General features: G+C 44.3%; 1 protein-coding gene across 1 annotated transcript; it reads left to right on the top strand.

Annotated features, from left to right (window-relative positions):
- Nucleotides 1-4,959: 4,959 nt before the first annotated feature.
- On the top strand, nt 4,960-10,298 carry LOC142216734 (uncharacterized). Its single transcript, XM_075284767.1, has 5 exons — nt 4,960-4,983; nt 5,559-5,683; nt 7,878-8,081; nt 8,165-8,430; nt 9,724-10,298. The coding sequence occupies exons 1-5, from the start codon at nt 4,960-4,962 to the stop codon at nt 10,296-10,298; spliced, it is 1,194 nt and encodes a 397-aa protein (XP_075140868.1).
- The last annotated feature ends 14,332 nt before the right edge of the window (nt 10,299-24,630 follow it).

Raw genomic sequence — 24,630 nt, 5'->3', positions numbered from 1 at the left:
CTCTCCTCCGGACTAGGCCCATTCATTGGGCCTAATCCGGAGCAGAGTGCACGACAGGATGCCGGTGCAGATACCGGCTTTCAGTCGCGGCAACCCGTCTTTTGGTCCGGAACCTGAGGCAGCCTCCGCTTCAGGTTCCGATCCTAAAAACCCGTGTGAACTTAACCTAAAAGAGGTGTAGCCTAAATAATCACCATTAATCATAATCAGGGTAAAATGGCTGATTAATGGCAATTTGGATTTAGGTGATTGTCCCCAGCCTTAGGTTAATGTGCTTCATTGTTCTATGTTACACTCTGTTTGCTGTGACTATATCCGGCGTCTACCGACGAGGCCATCCGATCACTTTGTGGGTTCTTGGATCTTCCTTCGTAGGTGGGCATTGCTCCCGTGGGCCTCTCTAGGACTTATCTAGTGACCCTTTTGGATTGTTGCCTATTTTCTTCTCTTCATATCTTCGATGTAACATCCTTATTACCATATCTGTAAATATTTGATGTCTGCATCTTACAGAATTCGTCATATTACTGAACAGGAAAGATGGCCGCCTACAAACAATATCATAGGCCCCTGGTCTGCAAGGTTTGCATGAAACTTCAGGTCTGTTTGTCGGTGCACCTCCGCCGAGTGTGCAAAAAAACAGCCAATGAGTCCGTGATCCGCCAATATGTGGAAGAAGCAAAAGCGAACTCTCGTAAAGTGGTGGAGTCCCTGAGCCTAGTGCCTTATGGATGTCTGGACTACAGGAAGAGTCAATATTCCGATCCGCAGGAGTTCTTTGCAGACTTCCTGGCGCAACGCGGTTGCGTTATACTGGATAAACCAATTATAGTGTATGGTTAAGTGTGATTTTCCATTTTCATGTTCCATATTTTACTCCCAAAAGCCGTAACTTTTGAAATTTTATTTTGTATTTTTCCATTCAGCAGTATGAGGGCTTATTTTTTGTGGGACACATTGCACGTCATAATTGTACTTCACCTTTTTATCTGCCTTAGCAGGACGTGCACTTTACTACATGAACAGGTCCAGTAGAGCGGTTGTCTATACCAACCAATCAGATGAGTACTTTTGTTTTTAAAGCGGCCATGGACAGTTGACATCACATTGGTTTCTATGGGCAACTGCCTCACTTTTCTTTTCCACCAGTTTAGATAAAACAATCCCTGTCGCATCTTATGTTTTTTGACAACATATTAAAGGAGTGATCCAGTTTTCAAAAATTATCTGCAAATACATTCACAGAAGTGCTCCATTGTTGTCTTCCAGCGGAGTCCCTGTTGCACATGACAACTGAGTCCAATCAGCGGCCTCAGTAAAGGGCACAAGAAGTCACTACCTGTGACATCCCAGATCCCTCCGCTGAAGCTGCTGATTGTCCTCAGCAGTCGTAACCTATCGGCATCTTCAGGAAGAGACCCTGGGGCGTCACAGGTAGTGACATCATGTGCCCTTTGCTGAGTCCGCTAATTGGACTCAGTTGTCATGTGCAAAGGGGACTTCCACTGGAAGACAACAATGGAACGGCAAGACTGGACTGCACAGGGAAGGCATTGGAGCACTGGGGAGAGCTGAGTATGATTTTATTTTATTTTATTTTTTTTACATCCCCCGGCCTATTTAAAATATAAAATTACCTCCCTGCTACACTGCCTGTCTTGTCCACATATGTGACCTGGCAATAAATCACTCTCATGAGTGTTTTCATGGGACAATGAGGTAACATGTTGCTGTGACTTTTTGTTTGCTGGCTCAACTGCTTACGTGGAGGGGTACTAAGCTTGTAAACAAAACGTCACAGCTGTGGTCAATGACCTGAAGATAAATATAGCAAACGGTGCAGAATTTAAACAGGATGTATATTAGGAAGTGTTTGGTATTGATGAATCCTGTTTTTTGACCCCTAATTTTTAAAAACTGGGTAACCCATATATACGCACACATTAATGCATATTATCAGGCAATCTTGTGATGAAGAGGAAAGATCTCAAAACGAGGATGATATAACAGATTGCTACTTTGATGATTCCTCGGTACGGAAGAAATTGTCTGAGGCCGGTGTGTACCAGAGACATGACATGAATTCCTTGGTGTTGGACAGTTTTAGACGTTACCTGAAGAATCAGTTCAGTGAATTCACCGTAAAGCAGATGGTAAGCCAGATCTCCCTTTGGGTTGCTTGTATTGGATGACTCTCCCATACACGTTCCAACCACAAGTTGACATGGATTTACTTTCAGTTGAATAGTGTGTCTTGCTATCTGAATTTCATCAACCCAGATGAGATCTCCTTGGACTTTCTCAATGACCTGGAGAAGACCCAAAAATATGTTACCACCTACTTAGACACGAAGGTTTCTGTCAACACAATAAAAAGCCGCCTGAATCACATTCAGCATTTCATTAAGTTTGTGATCTCGGGAGACTTCCCGAATGACATAGATGAAGACAAGAAACAGGCCGCGGAGACTTTCCTGAAAGGACTAAGATGTTTGAAGGCGGATGTGAGACCAGTGTCCAAAAAAGATCCAAGAAAGCGGTAACTTCCACTCATCATGCAAGTATGAGGCTCCGACTTTGTCTTGGAAAATGGAACACTTAGCTATTTTTTTTAATTTTTTTTTCCAACACAGAACTGGGAAGGATCTGACCCCCAAAGAGTGTTGCAGGGTGCTCACCGTATCAAAACGTCTCGTCATGAACCTATTAGCACAGGCAAGATCAGGTTCTGAACTGGAGGTGAAGGATAAGATCTTGGTCTGGTATTACCTTGAGGCCTTGCTGGTCTTGAAGTATCTTTACAAACCATCTGTCCTTCACAATCTGACGGTAACATTCTTACTACTCTAGCGTACAGATTTCCGATAGACGCCCTGTTACCCTAATGTCCTTTTCCATCCATCTCTTACAGGTTAAAACTTGGCTCAAGAGAAAATACTACACACACCGTGATGGAAGGGTGACAAAGAAGGTGGCCATCATAGAAACGGGACGTAAAATCATTCTGCTGCAGCCTGAGGAAGAAAAGGTAGCTGTTCAACATTAGGGTTGAGCCGATCTTGAGATTTCAGGATCGATTTTAAAATCCGATTTCCGATCATTTTCCAGCCGATCGTGAAATTTGCTTGAACGCCGATCGAGATCTGTTCTTTCCCGATTGCTCAACCGTAGTCAATGCCTCTGTATGGGAAAAGTCACTTTTAGGCTTGAGACGATCTTGAGATTTCAAAATCCAATTTCTGATCATTTTCCAGCCGATCCCGATCACTTAACCCTATTCAACATCCATACACTGTAAGAATATATATCCACCCTTGTAAGGAGCGATTTAATTATCTTAGCTTTCTTGAGACTTGGGGTTAATTTATTGGCATTTGACTTACCAGACATAGATGTTCCACCTCTCTTGGCTGGTAGATTAACCAGAGAACCCAATTGTGGGTGCCCTTCCTTCAGAGAGTGTAACCTCAAATCCCTCCAGTGCTGATCTTAGTCAGTCTTGAAAGAGGGCCCTTCATCAACACCAATCGGTGTCAATTCATTCTGATGAAGCTAGAATTTTTTTCAGTAGCCCCCTCATCATCTCTGACCAATTGGTACCATTAGTTTAAGCATCCAATATGCTAATTAGGCTCCCTACTGTTATATGAGGATCCTGTAGTGGGCAGGGAAGACACAAGGACTGTCCATCTGACAGTAGGGGAGCATATTTAGCATATTGGGTGCTTAAAGGAGTATTCCCAATTCGCCTGTTCACCAACCTGCATGTTGTGTGCTCTGTTGACTTCCTGGATTTCTTGGTGAATTTTTGGGTGGGGTTTCACTTGCTGCCCACCAGACAAAGCCAGCTCTACTATCTCTCTTCATAGCAGTACATGTTTGCAGTCAGTAATGAGGGATGGTTGTAAGTAAATTAGCACAGTATCACTGGAAGATGCACAATATGACGCTGATGTAGCAGATAGGTGATGAGAATCCCAAATTTACCTGCTACAGGAACAACAGTCAGCTTGCAGTAAACTCTGTTTTAGGTCTGTGTTTACATACAGAGATAACAGACTCCCTGTCTCAGCCCTTATCAGCAAAATTCAATTAGCCGACCTGATAAGTGGGAGATAAACAACTCAGAAATACAAGCTGGTCCCGAGCGCTCAGCCTCCCTCCCCTCCTGAGAGCAGGGAGCTACGTTACTTGTCCTGGGCGGAGAGATAAGATCATCCCCAGATCTGTGGTTATGGAAACGCAGTGTAAACAATGAAGTGAATCAATTAAGTTACCAGCCAAACAAAGCAGTTTGGATGAAGCAATGTATTTAGGAAAAGTCTTAAATCCACATACGCTAGCAGTATAGATAGGATCCGTGAGATGGGACAACCCCTTTAAGCTACCATTTGCTCAGGAACGATGGGAGCTACAGAAAAAATTCCACCTGTGCTGGAATCAGTGGAGGAGTGGTTATTGAAGTGTGAAGAGTTGTAGTTGGTGGAGGTAGTGAAAGGTCCTATTTCAGTGGTGAGGTTCCTGTGACCACGATGGCCTCAGTGACCACATGTGCTTTTCTAAAATCTTTATAAGCTTAATATTGCTGTGACCGTACTGACCTGCAGAATACAGGTAATCTGTGCTACATTGTGAACCCTGTAAAAAAAAAAAGCCTATAAGAAAGTTGTACAAGTGCAGTTTTTCTCCAATTCCACCCCATTATGAATTTTTCTTCCCAGCTCCCTAGTACCTTTTACAGAATATTAAATTATATCATTACCAAGTACATTTTGTCCTGCAAACATTAGACCCCAATACGGCTCTGTGAACAAAAAAAAACGTTATGACTTTTGGAAGGTGTACAGTAAAAAACAAAAATTGAAACTGGAAAAATGGCTGCAACGGGAAGAGGTTAAACAAATATCGATTGGCTTGCTAAATGGTTGATCACCACTGCTTATAGCCTGACATCATGGGATGGTTTTCCATGGTCGTGACCAGGTATTGGCTGGATTTACCATCCTTAACGCTGCTCGGATAAAATGAATCTAGTATGGCAACTCACCTAAGCGAACCTTGGACCCATAAATCACACCGCCTTGTGAAATGGCCCTTAGGCCCTCCAGCCAGTACCCGATGTACTGCTTCTCCTTTCTTCAAGGAGCTGTAACTTTCGGGACAGCCTTTTTTTTCTGCACCATTATGAGACGACACCTGGTCTAACCTTTCTAAACAAAAAACTTTGAAGATCAGATTGGACCCCTCCCACTTGTCTGACAACATGCAAATAATGATAGAAAGTGCCGGAGAGTCTTTTCTTTATCAGTCAGTGATACCCTGGAAACTCGTGGATTTTCATGTAAGCATGGGTTGTAAACAGTGACCACTTTTCATTGGGTCAATGCGGCCAAGTCCATCTGAATGTAATACACCTATATACCACACCCTATATTATATCAACATATAGATTTTTTTTTTTTTTTTTTTACAAACTCCCTTTTTTTTTTTTTTACATTTACCCATTTTCAAGCAGATCTGTAACACAATACTTTTTTTTTTTTTTTTTCTTTCTTCAGCTTTTTGAGACTTACTTCAAGTTCATCAGGCCGGCTCCTGCAAAAATGGCCGAGCAATTTTTTTTGAACTCTAGGGGGCGAGCGACAACAAGTCTCTGTAATGATATGATCAGGTTCCACAAGAGGTAAGTGAACAGAACAGATGTGAATACCATGTTAGTACATTTAGTGTTTTTCTAGGTCACGGTTTTTATAGTCCAGCTGCAGACATTTGTTATTTTTGTATTTTTTGCCCCCCTCCTTCCTCCAAAAGCCACAACTTTTACTTCTTTTTTTTTTTCCATTCAAAGAGCTGTATGAGGGCTTATTTTTTTTGCAGGACACTTTGTACTTCATAATAGTACAATTGAATATGCTGTATAATGTACAGGGAAGCTAGAAAAAAAATTTCTGAATGGGGTAGAAACTTTTATGGCATTCAATTTGCAGCCAAAATGATGTGACTTATATTATTTCCTTGATACAATTACGTCAAATTTATTTATATATTTATATAATATATATATATATTTTTTTTTTTTGGTTAGGTTTTTACTGTGAAAAATAAAAAATTTAACATGACATAACCAATAACTTTTATTTTCTATTTCCATATATGGAGCTGTGTAAGGAGTCTTGTTTTTTGTGGGGCAAGTTGTGCTTTTTATTGACACCAGCTTGGGAATTTTTGTTGTTCTGATCAGTTTTATTTTTTTTTACTTTTTCTTTTTAGACCCTCTAGAGGGCTGATCACAAATACAATATATTACAGTACTAATATACTATATTGCAGTACATTGAGAAATCTATGGCAGCCTATAGTACGTATACTTATAGAAATCCTAAGCTTGGCAGCATTTAATAGGCTTCAGGCTGTCATGGAAATGGATGCCGCCCCCAGATCTTGCTCTGGGGAACAGAGATCCAGAAGAACATGGCGTAGCCCACTGGTGGTGCCTTGACTGAGGCAACTGAAAGGTTAAGGCCGGGTTCACACAGGGTTTTTCGGACCGGAACCTGAGGCGGAGGCTGCCTCAGGTACCTGTCCAAAATATGGGTAGCTGCGACTGGAGCCATCCAGTTGTGCACTGTGCTCCAGATTAGGCCCAAATGAATGGGCCAAGTCGGGGGGGGGGGGGGAGGTGTCTTCAGGCGGATGTCACGAGACTCCCGGTAAAAAGAACTGACCAGCTCCCAATGATTTCAATGGGAGCAAACGTTTTGTTCAGGATTTTGAGGCGGATATGGCCTCAAAATCCTGAGCAAAAAACCCCGTGTGATCTTGCCCTAATGCCTACGATCAGAGAGGACCCTGTTGCAGGCCTTGATGTCGGGTTGAGCCGACGGCCATGGGTTCACTCAGCTACTTAGCGTCCAGACATCAGCCATACTATTACAGAAGACGTTGGGAAGGGATTAAGGGAGTAGCCTAGGTGTTGACATGCTGGTTCTGATAATGTGAGCAGGTGGCTGGAACCAGTCCAGAACCCCATTGAGTCCATCATCAAAAACCCCCTGGGTCAGGTAAATTCATCTAAACTCTATGGACAAGCCCTTTAATAATCAGAGTAAGGCTAAGTTCGTGGGGTGGATAGAATCTGCCACAAAAAAATTCCACCTCCAGCCAGCAGAAACTGTTAGCATCCTCATTGATCTTCAGGTTGATTATGCCCAAACCTTCCATTGAAGTGCATTGGAGTAGAAAATCTGCAATGAATTTTTCATGGCAAGTCCCACTGTAGAATCCACAGTGTGAGGCTATTCTAAGGCTAAGTTCACACGGGAGTGGAAGCGAGGATTTTGACACAGAGAGTGATGCGGGGTCACAACACGACTGTCGTGGCTTCCTAGCAGGTTCAAATGAACAGGCCGACTCCGGAGGTTGCGGACGCCGCGGCTCGATGAGCCGTGGAAGCTGCCTGAAGAACGGGCAGCCCGTTTCTTTTTTCCGTGAGTGGCAGCATGTTGCTCACGGAAAAAAGCAGCCTGGCGATTTACATAGACCACCATTGGGATGGGGAGGCCCCCTTAGTGCCAGTGTGAACGAGCCCTACGGTTTTCTTTACTGGAGAGGAGTTTGAGGTTGCCCTGCTGAAGCCAAGCCTTGACTGTAAACTGTTGGTTTATACATGTGAGTAGCCTCAAATACATTGGGGCTAGCCAACTATGAGGCCATGTACCGCTGTGATTCAACCAACAGTGGTATTTTAATAAGGATCTGTCAATGTTCCTCTCCAGGCAGTGAGATATTTGATGGATATAAACCAAGGATTTAGTCTCAATGACTTGTAGACTTAGTGTTTTGGCTACGGCACTAAAGGCTCTTTTTACTTTTGTCAGGTTAGACCAGCCTTGTGTAACCGGGAGAGATGCGAGACTTGCTTTTAACAAGTGGGTGTGGGACAATCTCTCGAAAGAAGACAGAGACACTGTCAAATACTTTATGAGCTACAATGTGAAAAAAAAGATTGACATGAGCAAGATGATGAAGGCCATGTCCATTCTGAGCAACCTTACAGATGTCAATCACAAAGAGAGCTCCGAGTAAGAGTCCACAGACAGTCCTGTCCTCATTATATGCCATATAGTCGCTGCTGGGTGACTTGCATGTCCGTTTATCTTCATAGAACTTCAAGAAGTAAGAAGAGGAGTAGGGCAGAAAGAGGAGAAGAAGAGGAAGAACGCAACGAAGAGGGAGGAGAGGAAGAAGAGGTTGAGGAAATGCTTGCGAAGGAACGATGCTACAAGAAGCTGCTTGAAAGCCATCCTATTCTACTTGATTCTCATCCTCCAACCATAGAGACCTGTCTACAGATCACCCAGAAACATGCCCATTACCTCGCATACAAATGGAGCGCGATGCAACTCAGGAATCGGATGAAAAAGGTCATCGGTAAGATTTTATTGCTGTGATATTTCACGTGCCGGTCGATTTATTTTTATTATTATACATTGGTATTGTAGTTTTTGAATATGCTCATAAAAGGATAGTCAAGTGATCGTCAGTGAGGTAGTGGCAAGCTAAGATCCGAGGGATGAAACCTGGGCGTGTTCATTTTATAGATGGGTGTGAATCCCAAAGGTGCGATACATCAGACATTTATAAGGTATCTTGAGGATCTACCATAAATGTCTTTCGTAGGAAAGCCCCTTTGATGTCACATGGACCATAGGACGGTACATATAATCAGCCGGGCAGTGTTAACATCACACGGTTTTACGAAACTTATTCAGTAACTCACAGTTCAACTTGCCAAATGGGTGCAAAACTAACACAAGAGGTATAATCTACATGGGCACTGTTCTGACTCTGCATATATAGGGACATCACTACGCAGAAGGACTAGGCAATTAATCGAAAAACATCAACTTGGAGAGAGAAGTGGGATATATATTTACAAAAAAATCAGGGCACTCACCAGCCAGTAGTAAAATTCACCAAACTTTAATAATCTTCCATAAAAATAGGTCCTTGAACAGCATTTACAGACGGGGGTAGGGTAGATGGAATGTAGAAGAAATGAAGCGACGACCGTTTCGTGCTAAATGCACTTCATCAGGCTTCATCAGGGAAGCCTGATGAAGTGCATTTAGCACGAAACGGTCGTCGCTTCATTTCTTCTACATTCCATCTACCCTACCCCCGTCTGTAAATGCTGTTCAAGGACCTATTTTTATGGAAGATTATTAAAGTTTGGTGAATTTTACTACTGGCTGGTGAGTGCCCTGATTTTTTTCTATTTTTTTGCACTATATTGGACTATTTGTTTAACAGTGAGCACCACCTGAATGCCAGATCATCTAGTTTGAGATCCAGTGATTTGGTGTATGTTCACACCCACAGAACGGTGCCGCCGCTTTTGAACTTTTTTGCATTTTGTTGGATATATATTTACCCCTTTAGGGCCCGTTCACACAGGCACAGAGGGGGCGGATTATGGCGCGTAATCCATGTCATAGTCCACCCCCTCACAATGGTGGTCTATGGAGACCGCCGGGCTTCCCTTTCTTCAGGCAGATTCTGCGGCTCGGTGAGCTGCGGCGTCAACCTCCGGGGTCGGCCCATTTATTTGAGATGACTCCGGGGGGGAAGCCCCAACAGTCATGGCAGGCGGGTTTTGACCCGAGAGTGCCAAAACCCGCTATACCGCCCAACCAACCCCCCCCCCCTCTCTGTTTTTTGTAGATAACTTCAGCTCTGCCCCCACTGAGATGCAGGTGTCGGAGTACCTAAAGGAACAAGGCTGGGACACAAATGTGCCAAGATCCAGCGACATTGTACAAGACTGGTGGTCGCTTGACTGCCAACGAAAGCAAGATAGCCAGCAGTACATTGAGGCCATGGTCCAGTCACAAGAATGGAGAGGACTCGTGATTGTGGAAGACAATAACAATTGCGGATACTCCCTAAAGACCACCCAGGTCTTTAAAAAAGCAGACCTTGTGTGTGATTACCATGGAGTCCTAATGGAGGAGAAAGATGAGGAGGAGATCCAAAAATCACTGGAGGACGAAATGCGCTACGTCTTATTCTTCGAGGAAAAAGGGAAGAAAAGGTGCCTCAATGCGGCGAAGGCTCCCTGCGAGTGCCACCCGCACATGGCGTCCACCTTCGGGAGGCTCATAAACCATTCCCATAAACAAGGCAATGTAAGACCTGTCCTAAAATATGTCCAAGATGGGAAGAGGCCCGTCATATTGTTTGAGGCTAAAAAAGACCTTCCCCCGGGCACAGAACTGCTTTTTAGTTATGGCGTCTGAGTGAGATCTTTAGGCCGAATTTCACCCGGACTTTGTATCTAGCTGTAGTTTTTATATGTATGACAGTCCCCTTATATTCTATGTGTGCTATATATATTATTATATTTAATAAAGTTTGATTAATAAAAAGTTTGCTATTTATTGAACTAATCCAGACTAATCCAGCCATTTCTGTAAATTCTTTGAGAATTGGATAATGGAGCACCATTATGGGTGACGTCAGACCCAATAGGTGGGTAGGGATGTCTGAGCTTCAAATCGCCTTAACAAGATCTCCTGTGGGGGACTTCAGGGTCCTAATGGTGGAGAAGATGTCCTGGTGACCAAGAAATGTATCCGATCCCTATAGTTCCACAGCCCAACTTTGACTACATAATTGGCCGACAACCATGGTGAGAGAGACCCAGAAAAACTCCAATTCGTTGTAAATCTAGTGATCGATTCCCATGAAAGTCATTTATGGAGCAAACCTTATATCTAATTATTATACAATATTGACAACTGTAAAATATAATTTAGAGTTGGTAACTTTTTTCCAAATCCACCCAACAATGTCTTTCGATTCCAACTCCACAGACCTGGGTCCAAGTTGCTCCGATGGTGGGATTTCCCCATCTAATGTGGATTCCCACTGAAACTCATCCATGGGAAACATTTCAACTATTTGTTGTGCTCCGAGATTACTTATCTAATGTCCATACGAGGGGACCCCAATGGTGAAAGGGACGGGGGCCAGCCAGCGAATATGGCGATGTGGTCTTATGCGTTATTGTGGACGCTCATGATTTATGTTCTTCTCAGGATTGTTCCGGTCTTTTGTCCACCAATAACAAAGCAGATGGGTATCGACACTCTAGAACATTTTGGAATTTCTTTGAGTCCTATTTGTTATGATGATGTGGTGATGGATTGTTGCGGTAAGTATATTTTCCATAGGTGTTACTCTATATCCACAATACACATCTCAGGGAAGAAGTGATTACACCCATTCAATTGTAGATAAACTCATTTATAGGTAAATGAACAAACCAAAATGCCCTTTGTTAGGGGTTTCCTTTCCTCTAGGAGGTCACCATAGAAGACCAGTCAGGCTAGACCTCACGGCTGTGGGATGGTTGAACATGTTGTGGGAAGTTCCTATATTCACCTCATCAAAATTTTTGTTCTCTAACAATCTGCCTATATAGTCGGGGAGCACAGGCCAAGCTCTGTCATGTTTGGTATGTCTGGACTTGTAAAAACATTCGGCATGTGATTTCTGTAGGAGGCATCCACATACAGTTATGGCCCAGTCCACAGATAAGCAAACCATTGCTGACTTGTTTGGTGTAATTAGCCAGCCCAGGTCAAAGGTGGGTCGGGTCCCATAAAGGGGCTGGGTTAAGCTTGCTTAAAAAACTGGGCCTAGACAATGGGGTCAGATACCTGAAAGAGCAATGGAGATCAAAATCACTAACTAGGGGCATCCAGTCGCGGCTACCCATTTTTGGACTGGAATCTGAGTCAGCCTCCACGTCAAATTCTGGTCTGATCTTCGCAATGCAGTAAATATGACCTGATAACTCTATTTTGTGGGTTGGTACAATCAACCAAATTTATAGTTTCTTGTTTTTTTATGCGGGGATGCTTAATTTTTTTTACATTTTATATGTAATTTAGGGAAAGTGGGTGAATTAAACATATTTTTAATTTTCTTTTTTTTAATAGCCCTTAAATCTAACCCTTCTTTTATATTTTGGACGTTGAGCCGTTTAGGAGCAATATGGCGGCACCAACATGCCACTGCCGTTTAATGCCTTTGTCACAGTTGTCTAAAGGGTTAACAGTTTCTGAACCCCTGGTATACATGACATCATGATGTAATTATATGTAAGGAGTGTATGCCTACATGTTGAATAGGTTATGGGGATATTGTCACTCCCTAAGGAGAGACCACCTTCTCAGGAGTGTGGAGTGTTACAAAAAGTCATTTTAGCTCCACTGGGGGGATTATGGGTAAACTATGCAAATCTGTTTCCCACTCCTTAGGGAGTGACATTATCCCCATAACCTGGTCTAGAAGTCTCTCACCGTTGCCAAGTCAGTTTTCCCTAGCTCAAGAACATCCACCGAATCCACTCCTTCCTCACCTCGGAAACTACCAAGATGCTCGTCCAGGCCCTTATAATCTCCCGCTGAGACTACTGCAACACCCTTCTGCATGGACTCCCGGCAAACACCCTCGCCCCCTTCCAGTTCACCCTAAACTGCGCTGCTCGCTTAATCCACCTCACCCCCCGATCTTCATCGGCTGCTCCCCTCTGCCAGTCCCTCCACTGGCTACCTATAGCCCAGCGAATAGATTTCAAGCTACTAACACTAACATACAAAGCCATCCACAACCTGTCCCCTCCATATATCTCTGACCTTATCTCCCGCTACCTGCCCACACGTAACCTCAGATCCTCGAATGACCTCCTACTCCGCTCTGCTCCCATCCGCTCCTCACACAACCGTCTCCAAGTTTTCTCCCGTGCATCCCCCAGACTCTGGAACTCCTTACCAAGACACATAAGACTGACCCCCACAATCACAGGCTTCAAGAAGGCCCTGAAGACTCCCCTATTCAGGAAGGCCTACACCCCCCAATAACACTATCACCGCACTGCCATCTGTACAGTCTCCCCCTCTCCTTCTATTTCTCCCCCTTCCCTCATAGATTGTAAGCCCTCGCGGGCAGGGCCCTCTACCCCACTGTGCCAGCCGATCACTGTCAGTATTATATCTACCTGTATATTTTGTGTATTGTATGTAAACCCCCAAATGTAAAGCACCCTGGAATTAATGGTGCTATATAAATAAACAACAATAATAATAATAGGCTGTGCTGAAGAGATCCAACCAGATCGAAACAGTTCTGTCCACAGCTGGGATACTGACTTGGGAAAATCCCTCATCATTGCAGTAAAGGCTTGTTGGAAAGTCGGGCATGATGTTCGAGGGAGCTTCCCCTAGAAAGCAGCAAACAGAGGCACTGTTTCCCTATTTACATCTTGGAAAACAGATTTGCATATTTTTCCCATACATGTCGAATACGAATACCTATTTATGTCTTCAGGCAAAGTTCTGATGAAGAGGATGAGCCTGAAAACCAAGATGACATAGCAGATGGTGAATCCAGGGTCTACTCTGTACAAAAGAATTTGGCTGAGGCCGGTGTGCACCAGAAGCATGACATGGACTCTTTGGTGTTGGACAGTTTTAGGCAGTACCTGAAGAGTCACTTCTCTGAATTCTCCATAAGCATGATGGTAAGCCTGAACTTCCGACAGGTGGCATGTATTGGTTGACTCTTCTATACACATTCAATCCACAAGTTTACTCCATGAACTTACTTTTAGGTGGATAATGTTTCTCGCTATCTGTATTTTATCACCCAACAACATGATTATCAACATGAGATCTCCGTGGATTTCCTCAACGACCTGGAGCAAACCCATAAATTTGTCATCACCCAATTAGACTTGAAGGTCTCTCCACAGACAACTAAAAATTACCTGCAACATCTTCGGCATTTCGTCAGGTTTGTGATCTCGGGAGACTTCCAGAATGACATAGATGAAGACCTGAAACAGGCCGCAGAGACTTTCCTGGTAGGACTAAAAGATGTCATCGAGGATCTGAAACAGCTGTCCAAAAAAAAACCCAAAAAAGTGTAAGTGCCACCCATTATTCGACATCGCCGACCTTGTGGTCATGGAAATGATGGCATTTAATATAACAACTTTTCAACTTCCCAGATCTCTACCAAAGGATCTGACCCCCAAAGAGTGCTGCAGGGTGCTTACAGTGTCATGACCTCAAACTGGATGCGAAGGATAAGATTTTGGCCAGTCATTACCTTCAGGCCTTGCTCATCTTACAATATCTTTACAAACCATCTGTCCCTCAAAATCTGACAGTAAGTTCTTGTTCTTCCAGCCTATAGACTACTGTTAGATGGCCTGTTATACCTTATCTAAGGTCCTTGTTACATTTGTTATAGGTAAAGGAATGGCTCGAGAGAAAATACTACACACACCGTGACGGAGAGACCACAAAGAGGGTGGCCGTCATAAGAACTGCACAGACCGTGGTTCTACTGCAGCACGAGGATAAGCAGGTAAGTGTCCAACCTCCATACACTTCTCAATTTTCCATTTACGTAGTCATGTGAGGGCTTGGTTTTTATGTGACAAGTTGTATTTCAATATGGTACCATTTATTATTTTGTACAATCTACTAGGCAGTGGGGAAAAAAAATCAGAATAGGGTGGAAATTTAAAAAAAAAAAAATAATGCAGTACAACTATTTTCTTATTTTTACAGCTTCCACTGTATGGTAAAAAGCATGTTCGCTTTATTCTGGGGGTCAGTACGAGCTCGGTGATACCAAATTCATTTATTATTTTTCACGTTTTCAGAATTTTACAAAAATTCTAAATTTGGGAAAAAAAAAAAGAAACATTTTTTTGAATCTCCATATTCTGACACCAGTAACTTTTTTTTTTATTCTTCAGTGTACGGAGGTGTCTAAGGTGTCTTTTTTTTGCCGGACAATGTGTAGTTTTTATTGACATGGTGGGAAATGTATGTTCAGATCACTTCTTATTCCATTCTTTTAGAAAAGGAAAATTGGTGAGAAAATGTCAATTCAGCCATTTCTTTTTCCTGCTACGGCGTTTATTGTATGGACAATAATAGTTTGGGCATTTTTGGATTTAGGGATGCCTAATGTGGTTATGTTTACTTTCATTTATTTATATGTGATCTAGGGAAAGGACTTTAAAAATGTTTCTTTTTTTTTTTTTTTTAGCTCCTAACAGTCTTGAACCTGCGATCTTCAGATCGCTTGTGCCATAGACTGCAATACTATTGGTCTGCTTTTTTCTGGACAGTTTGGTACCTGCCCCAATATGAGCTATCTTTTGGTCTGCTCTCTCTTCTTGGAGACACCCAGTTTCACCGTTCTAAACATCGTCAGATTGAAACCCTTTCGCTTGACTCTGACGACATGCAAGTAATGGCTGAAGGTTCCGGAATCAGTCAGATACCAATTGTTTTATTTAAAGGGGCTCTATCAGCAAAATTTTGCTGTATGAGCCCCACATATGCGTGAATAGCCTTTAAAAAGGCTATTCAGGCACCGCTAATCTTATTTTAACACCCAACACACACACACACACACACCGTTTTAAAATAGAACTATAAAAACATATATGTAAATCATACCTTAGTGTGCACCCTGGGCGGTCGTGTACGATTCGATGTCATCTTCTGGCACACCTACCTCTTTCTTCTTCTTCTTTCGGCGATGCCCTCCGGTCCTGGCTCTTCCCCGGCTCCATCGTCGTCTTCTTACGGCGGTTCAAATACGATTGGTTCAAATCCAGCTCGTGCGCATTAGCGCTCCCTCCGGAGCTACTGCGCACGCTCCAGCGTCATTTTTCTCAGTGGCAGTGCGCATGCGCCGGATTTGATCCTGAAGAAGACCCATTCCTGAAGAAGATGATGGTGGCGCTGGAGAGTTCTCTTGCAGCATTGGGGATACCCCCAGTGCTGTTTGAGCGCTGGGGCCCACCCCCAGTGCTGCAAGATAAGGGTGCATGCACACTACATAACGCCGGGCGTGTATGAGAGCCGTACACGCCGGCGTTACAGCAGGGCTGCCGAACACTTCCCATTCACTTCAATGGGAGCGCTCGTAACAGCGGCGTTTACGAGCGCTCCCATTGAAGTGAATGGGAAGTGCTCGGCAGCCCTGCTGTAACGCCGGCGTGTACGGCTCTCATACACGCCCGGCGTTACGTAGTTTGCATGCACCCTAACTCATTTGCATACCGACAAAAACTGGGATATATACCGAGCGGCGACGTGGAGAAGACATCTAAAGGTAGGAGAAGAATAGCCTTTCTTAAGGCTATGTGGTAGGCAGAAAAAAATGAGTTTTAATGATAGGATCCCTTTAACAAGGATCCACCTGGGGAACTTCAGTGAACTAGTCAGGGAGAGATTGTGCTAGAGACCAAGAACTGTCTCGGCTCCTCAAGATTAGATATTTCTGACTGTTCCTGCCCATGGTGTCGCAGAATGTGTGGTTCTAATCTCCTATACTTATGGTACAGTAAGTCAGAATAATTGAAGGTGATTTCTGGGTGAAAAATATTGATATTGATATTCCGCTTCTCCGAGTATCAATAAGCCAACCTCACCACTTTCCTGAAAAGGGGTTATGGTGTGGGTGGAGTCACATCAGATGTATGAACATTTTCCACCAATTTACCAGCATGAATGATTCCTCAACTCTACGCCAGGTATGATTGGGTGTAGATTATAGTTCAGTTGGAAGGCCCCACCGGTGGATGTGCCTGATTTTATGGTAAGGCGCGAGTCAGGGTTTATCAAGACTGATGTACTAAATGCCGGACTAGGTAAATCTGCCCCTTTGTGTCTGGAAGTCATAATATTTGGTGTACCCTCAGTTTGGGAAACGTAACTCTACCTGAAATAGCTAGACCAAACACTGTGGATAGAGCTCATTGGAAGTGATGTAGTCCTCAGAGAGAAAGTCCACTTGCACCGGACACCTCAAGCCTCTCAAACTTCTTCAAGGGAGGTGTCTTAACCCTTAAGTGTCTATCATAATGATATGTGTATGATAGTGGTGTATGATAGACACCATGATAGTACTTAAGGGTTAAGTTGGGTGTACGGTTTCTCAGCTTACCCAGTTCCAGCTCAAAGACCAGCGCTGGTGAGGTCTTATATTCCGGCACTGTGTCTTCTTGCAGGTTTTGATCTGGTCACTAAGACTTATAACAGACTGATGCTTCCTATTCAGTGCAATCTTGACCGGTTGCAGACAGTCCACCTTAGGCTGGGTTCACACAGGGATTTTAGGACTGGATATTGACGCGAAGGCCGCCTCAGAATCCAGTCCCAAAAAACGGCTAGCTGTGACTGGATGGCGATGCAGTGCACCGGCATCCAGTCGCGACATTCCGCTCCAGATTAGGCCCAAATGAATGAGCCTAGTTAGAAGAGGAGTGTCGCGTCAGGAGGGCAAGTTGCTTCTTTCCAGGAGCGGCACAAAACCGCTCGCGGAAAAAAGAAGTGAATGGCTCCCATTGAAGTCAATGGGAGGCGCTTTTTTGGACGGGATTCTGAGGTGGCTTCCAGTCCAAAAACCCCAGTGTGTACTCAGCCTTACAGACACAATCGATTCAAACCTTAGCTAGGCCATTTAACCCAAAGACGCGTCTTGTCTACCAATCTCCAAACATGGTAGCAATGGTCAATTTTTAATAAAACATGAATGTTGGTATTTCTGTAAATACTCATTGTAGAGTTTCAAGGTCGTACCTCATCTCCTGAATTTAATGTCCCCAGAACCAGCATATCAACCCTACAGAGAGATAGGTTAAGGTCACCTGAATCAAACAGTGTTTTCCCATTATGAATCGCTCCCTCCCTTGCCAATATATCATCATTTTTGTCAAATGTATACAAATAAGCTCTATGGAGCGGTGAGGACATTGTCGTTGGCAGGTGCGTATATCATCTCAACTGGCCCTGAGTTCTGTTGCACTAGTGCTGCTCATATCGGCACAGTACTGCTGTGATACTCGGCTGGAGTGTGTCACGTGTACCACGCGTACACCAATATGAACAGTGGTGAGTGTTACAGAACTCGGGATCAGATGAGTGTAGGTGTATCTCATTAGGAAGAGACATTGGTACAGGGACTTATTAGACCGTGCATGCCCTGCTAAGAATTCTGGGTAAGGAATTTGCTCACTCTTTTTCACTACTGAGGTTTAATTTGCATATTCCTTGCTGCAGTTACTGTATGTCTCAGGCCTCGCTCACATCTGCGTTGGTATTCGTCCGCATGAGGAATACCGAACGCATTTGAAAGCGGTGTGCAGTGAAAATACACGGACTTCATAGACTGTAATGGGGTCCATGTGTATGCCGCGAGATCTCCGCAGGGAACATGTGAACAGAAAAGTTCTTTACAACCTACTTTCCTGTCTGCATGTTTCGTGCGGAGATCGCGCGGCAAGCACACGGACCCCATTATAGTGCGTTCGGTATTCCGTTCGGGGGATCCCCATGCGGACTCCCTGAACAGAATATCAAATGCAGATGTGAACCAGGGGTCAGGCAGATACTGTATGTTAATGATTACAGATGTGGTCTATTTGGACATGTATAGCATTCTGCCAATCAACACTGGTTCTGCATCGAACCTTAAACTTCGAACAGCTAGTAGTGTTCGATCGAGTACGAGTATTTCGAATACCGTAGTATTTGATCGAACACCTACTCGATCGAACACTACTCGCTCATCTCTAGTTAGGAGGTGTTGCTGGTTACATGAGGGAACGCACAATAGGCAAACAGTCTCCAGACTGCCCAGACAGATTACCAGTGGTGAGGATGGTTTGATATGACGACAACTAGGAGCCGCTCCCACAGCTTCCATGTCGTCCATTCACACACAGGGGGCACCTTAATTACACACCCTTGTCGTTGCCTGGATCATTTCTAGACACTTAGCCAAAAAAAATTTGTATCACAGTATAGTGAATAGGATTGTTTTTAAAATCCAATCTCCGATTAGTAAAAAAAATCCCATTAACTTGCATTGGGATCGGAATTGGGATCGAGATCGGGTTTGAATGAAAAATGATCGGAAAACGGATTTCAAAATCGATCCTGAAAAGTCAAGATCGGCTCAACCCTAATAGCTAATTCTCCACATTGCGGAACGCAGATAATCATGGAGGTCTCCAGATTGCAGTTGCTTACAATCCTGGTCATTGCAATGGGATGTCAGCTGTATACCATGAATGTGAAGTGTAGAGATTCTTATTTCTACACTTCTCATATTTGACCACTAAAATTAGGATTGACGCTAGGTTCACACCAGCGTTCTTCTTTCCGTTCTGTGCTTTCCGTCTTCTGCATGCCAGAAGTCGGAAAGCACAGACCGGGTCCGGCGGTGAGCGTTTTATGCTTTGCGAAACCGGATTTTTTTATCCGGACACAGAGTACTGCATGTCCGACTCTGTGACCGGATTATAAAACCCGGTTTCGCGGCAGAGAGCATAAAACGCTCACCGCCGCTCACGGCCGGACATCTCTCTCACCCATTCAAATGAATGGGTGAGAGAGACTCCTGCAGGTTTCCGTCTCCTGCCTCTGTTTTAGGCAGGAAACGGAAACCTGCAGAACGGAGTTCACAACGCAGATGTGAACGAGCCCTTAGTAGAAATTATTAGTAGAATCCTAAAACATTCCAATAATTTTTTTATTTTTCCATTCATAAAATTGGGCTTATTTTTTGTGGAGCAGATTGTATTTCATGATGGTGCCATTTAATATTCACTATTAGGTACTGGGAATCAGCAAAAAATTCATAATGGGACGGATTTACAAAAAAACACATTTGCACCATTTTCTTATAAGGGTCCATTCACACGGAGTAACGCCGGGCGTACTTTCTGCTTATTTTTACTGGCGTAGAAATGCGAGTGCGTTTATGCGAGCAAAAAACGCAGCGTTAACGCGACCCTCGCATTTCTATGCCAGTAAAAATAAGCAGAAATTACGGCCGGCATTACTCCGTGTGAATGGACCCTAAGCTTTGTTTTTATGGAATTCAATGTTTTACCAATATTTTGTTGGCTGTTAAGATTACACTTTGACACCTTATTGCACCTATTAATCTAAAACTTAAAAGAAAAAAACATATTCTGATAGCTATAACTTGCTATAACCAAAACCAAGACAAACCAAAACAAAAAAACAAACAAAAAAACAAACAAAACCAAAACAAACAAAACCAAAAACAAAACCAAAAACCGAAACCAAACAAAATCAAAAACCAAGACCCAAAACCAAAACCAAACAAAACCAAAACCAACAAAAACCAAAACCAAAACCAAACAAAAACAAAACAAAACCAAAAAACAAAACAAACCAAAGCCAAAAACCAAAACAAAACCAAATAAATCCAAAAACCAAAACAAACCAAAAACCAAACAAAACCAAAACCCCAAACAAACCAAAACAAAAAAACAAAACCAAAAACCAAAACCAAACAAAACCAAAGCCAAAACCCCAAACAAAACCAAAGCCAAAACCCCAAACAAAACCAAAACCAAAAACCGAAACCAAACAAAATAAAAAACCAAGACCCAAAACCAAAACCAAACAAAACCAAAACCAACAAAAACCAAAAACCAAAAACAAACAAAAACAAAACAAAACCAAAAAACAAAACAAAACCAAAGCCAAAAAACAAAACCAAACCAAATAAATCCAAAAACCAAAACAAACCAAAAACCAAAACCAAACAAAACCAAAACCCCAAACAAACCAAAACTAAAAACCGAAACCCCAAACAAACCGAAACCAAAAACCAAACCAAAACCAAACAAAACCAAAGCCAAAACCCCAAACAAAACCAAAACCAAACGAAACCAAAACCAAATGGTGTAGGTTTCAAAGAACCATTGCACCAACAAGTTGAAAACGTGGGCCATGTGTGGACCGTGTTTGAGTCTGGCAAGCTCCAGATCTGCTACCAGGTTCCGGCCATTATCACAGGTGCAAAAATGCCAGGCACCAGGTGTAGCAGGGAAAGAAACATTGCCATCTCAGCCAGGATGGCATCCCTGACCTCGGAGGCACTGTGCTGTCTGTCCCCCAAGCTGATGAGCTTCAGCACGTCCTGCTGACATCTCCCCACGCCAGTGTTACAGCGTTTGCCGCTAGTAGCTGGGGTGGAGGTTGCAGCGTAGTAGGCTTTCAGTGAAATCCTGCCATGAATTTTGGGCTGGGAGAGGAGATAGGCCACCCCAGTTTGCACCCCGGGACCAGACTCCACTATATTCACCCTGCCTGTCATTCAAGATAAGCAGCATCCCTGACCACAGGCGCTTGTCCATGTGTTGGTGGTCAAGTGGACCTTGCAGCAAAGCGCAGAGCTCTGGGCCCGACTGATGTTATGGGACACATGCAGGTGCAAGGCAGGGACAGCACACCAAGAGAAGTAGTAACGGCTAGGCCCAGCATAGGGAGGTTCCCCAGCTGCCATCTGGTGATGGAAGACCTGGGTATCCAGAAGCCTAAACGCCAACATCTCCAGGGCCAGAAGTTTTGAGATGAGGTCATTAAAGGCTTGGGCATGTGGGTGGCTTGCGCTGTACTTCTGCCTGCAAGGAAATGCCAGGGAAATGGGGAGTGGCTGGGAAGAGGTGCATGATGGTGCAGGCCATGCTGGATGCTGTGCTTGCTGCCTAGAGTAGGTTGGTCCAGGGTTCTCTTACAGCTAATTGCCAAGGGAACTCAGATGAACAGCACTGAGGCCAACTCCTCTGACATCCCAAGGGAACTTCACAGGACATGTGTATTGCAGAAAAACTTATGAGAAAATAAGTGTAGGGCACAGAGAGATTGGAGAGGACAGAGCTGGGGTCGGCCAGGTACTCCCACAACATGCGCCTATACTTGTCCCTCCTGGTGACACTAGGCCCCTGAGTGCTGGTAATTTGTCCAGGGGGGCCATTAACGTGTCCCAGACCTAGGAATAAGTCTTCCAACAGGGTAGAGTTTTGCATGCCTTTGCCTCTACCCACTGTTTTTGCTGCTTAGCTTCCCTCCACATCTACACTGCTTTCGCCCCTAAACATCAACCCAGTTTATGCCTCTGCTTCTACCCTGTTTTTTTTGTTGAATTAGCTTCCCTCCACATCTACACTGCTTTCGCCCCTAAACATCACCCCAGTTTACACCTCTGCTTCTACCCAGGTTTTTGGTTGATTTAGCTTCTCTCCACATCTACACTGCTTTAGCCCCTAGACATCACCCCTGTCCATGTGGGGTCGGTGGCCTCGTCATCCACCAACTCCTCTTCCAATTGCGCACTGTCCCCTTACTACAAACTGCACATGACCACAGCTTTCCCTGATGGCAACTGTGTCTCATCATCCTTACTGAGGTCCAGAAACGTCGGTGGCGGGTCCACAACCACAAAATTGGAAGGAAATAGCGGATGCTGCAGTATTTCTAACACCTGTTCCTGGTGCTCGGGCCTGGTCTGTGTTGTACCCTGCATCCTGCTTAACGCAGCTGCCATATCGGGAGTTGTGATGAGCGCATGCTAATGTTTCGTGTCCACGATGGGATAGGATTTCACATAAGTCTGCCACCCATGGCCACTCATGGTTGAGCAACTGAGGGAGCTTACTTTGACGAACCCTAGGGTTTTGCAGTTGGAACTCCATCAAAGGTCTGTGCTGCTCACACACTCTGCTCAAGAGATGATATGTTTAGTTCCAGCAGTGTGGAGACGTCGCACAACAGCCGTTGTTCGGGCAGATTCCGCGTTGTAGGAGTGCATAGAGGCTAGCGGCAGCAACTATAGACTTTCAAAACTATCCGCACAAGCGCAGCACAAATGACGGCACATGACAGAGGTGGTAAAGTTGCTCTTTTTGAAGCCCCTACTCAGTTTAGCATTGCAAAGTGTGCAAACCACACTCAGTTTGTCCTCGACCTATACATTTGATATATACACACATATATATCAAATCAAATCAAAAAAGCTTTATTGGCACGTCCGAATAGGTATTGCCAAAGCTAGTAAAGTGTGTGGGGGGGGGAGTTGGATTTGGGTGGGTATGGGGGGGTGGGGTGGATGATTTGGGGTATAACAGTCCATGGAGTCTCATCTTCCTCTTAGTTGGTGATCGCTATATGGGGAGGTGGGGTGGGGCAGGGCGGTTGGTTTGGGGTATAACAGTCCGTGGAGTCTCATCTTCCTCTTCGTGGGTGACCGCTATATGGGGAGGTGGGGGTGGGTGTATTGGGATAAATATAACAGTCCGTGGAGTCTCATCTTCCTCTTATTTGGTGACAGTTGGACACGTATTGGGGAGCGATCTCCATAGTGGCCTCTTCTTCTCCCAGTAGAATGTAGAGTTTCCTCTTCTTGTCTGCAGATATGAAGTCTGGGATGTGGGCAGAGAGTCTTTGGTAGTAGACGGCCCTCACAGCTGAGTATTTGGTGCAGTGTAGCAGGAAGTGGGTCTCGTCTTCTAGGGCCCCCTGGTCACAGTGCTGGCACAGTCTGTTCTCCCATGGCTTGTACGTCTGCCTGTATCGCCCCGTCTCTATCTCTAGGTTGTGGGCGCTCAGTCTGTACTGGCTCAGGGTCTGTCTGTGCTTGGGGTGGCGTATTCTCTCCAGGTAGATGGCCATGGTGTAGTCCCTTTGTAGGGATTGGTACACAGTGAGTTTCTTGGAGGTATTTATTTTGTTTCTCCATTCTTCAATGTACCGCTCTCTGTTTGCCTCTGTGGTCGCCTTTATTTCAGCCTTGGTTATCATCTGTTGGTGTTTTTGGTTTGGTGGTTGTCTGTTTGGTTGGTGAGTGTCTGGTTTGCTCAGGTGGCTTAGCCAAGCTTGGTGGTGGTAGGAGTCAGGCTTGCTCCCCTGGATGTGTGCCTGGAAAGCTAGCGCCCTCTTCTGTATGGTGAGCCATAGGGGGAGTCTGCCTAGCTCTGCCCTGCAGGCTATGTTGGTGGTGTTGTGATGGACATGGAGCAGGTATTTGCAAAACTCCAGGTGGAAGTTCTCTGTTGGGCTGGAATCCCACTTTGACTGGTCTGGGTAGTTGGCTGGGCCCCAAACCTCGCTGCCATAGAGAAGGATCGGGGAGATGACTGCGTTAAATATCTTCAGCCAGACCCTCACCGGTGGTTTGAGGTGGTACAGTTGTCTTCTGATGGCGTAGAAGGTTCTGCAGGCTTTTGCTTTCAGGGTTTCTATTGCTGCTTTGAAGCTTCCTGATTGGCTGAACTCCAGCCCCAGGTAGGTGTAGCTGTTGGTTTTCTCCAGTGTGGAGCCGTTCAGTGTGAATTGTGGGGTGGAGGCTTTATTGTGGCATATATATGTGCGTGTGTGTGCATATATATGTGTGCGCGCACATATATATGCGTACACATATATATGTGCCCCACCCTGTATATGCGCACACATACATATGCGCGCACATATACTGTATATATGTGCACATATATATACACGCACATATACAGGGTGGGGCGCATATATATGTGTGCGCATATACAGGGTGGGCCATATCAGACACAGAATCGGCAGTGCTATCCTGTTTCTTATTTTTTATATTGAATAAATAATTGCGTTATCAGCTGCTAAAATGTGTATACATTTTTTGGGACACCTTGCAAATGCATATGTGTGCGCATATACAGGATGGGGCGCACATATATATGCGCAC

Source organism: Leptodactylus fuscus, chromosome 8 (assembly GCF_031893055.1).
Source record: "Leptodactylus fuscus isolate aLepFus1 chromosome 8, aLepFus1.hap2, whole genome shotgun sequence".
Taxonomy (NCBI): domain Eukaryota; kingdom Metazoa; phylum Chordata; class Amphibia; order Anura; family Leptodactylidae; genus Leptodactylus; species Leptodactylus fuscus.
The sequence above is the reverse complement of the archived record's forward strand: the minus strand, read 5'-3'. Positions and strand labels throughout refer to the sequence as shown.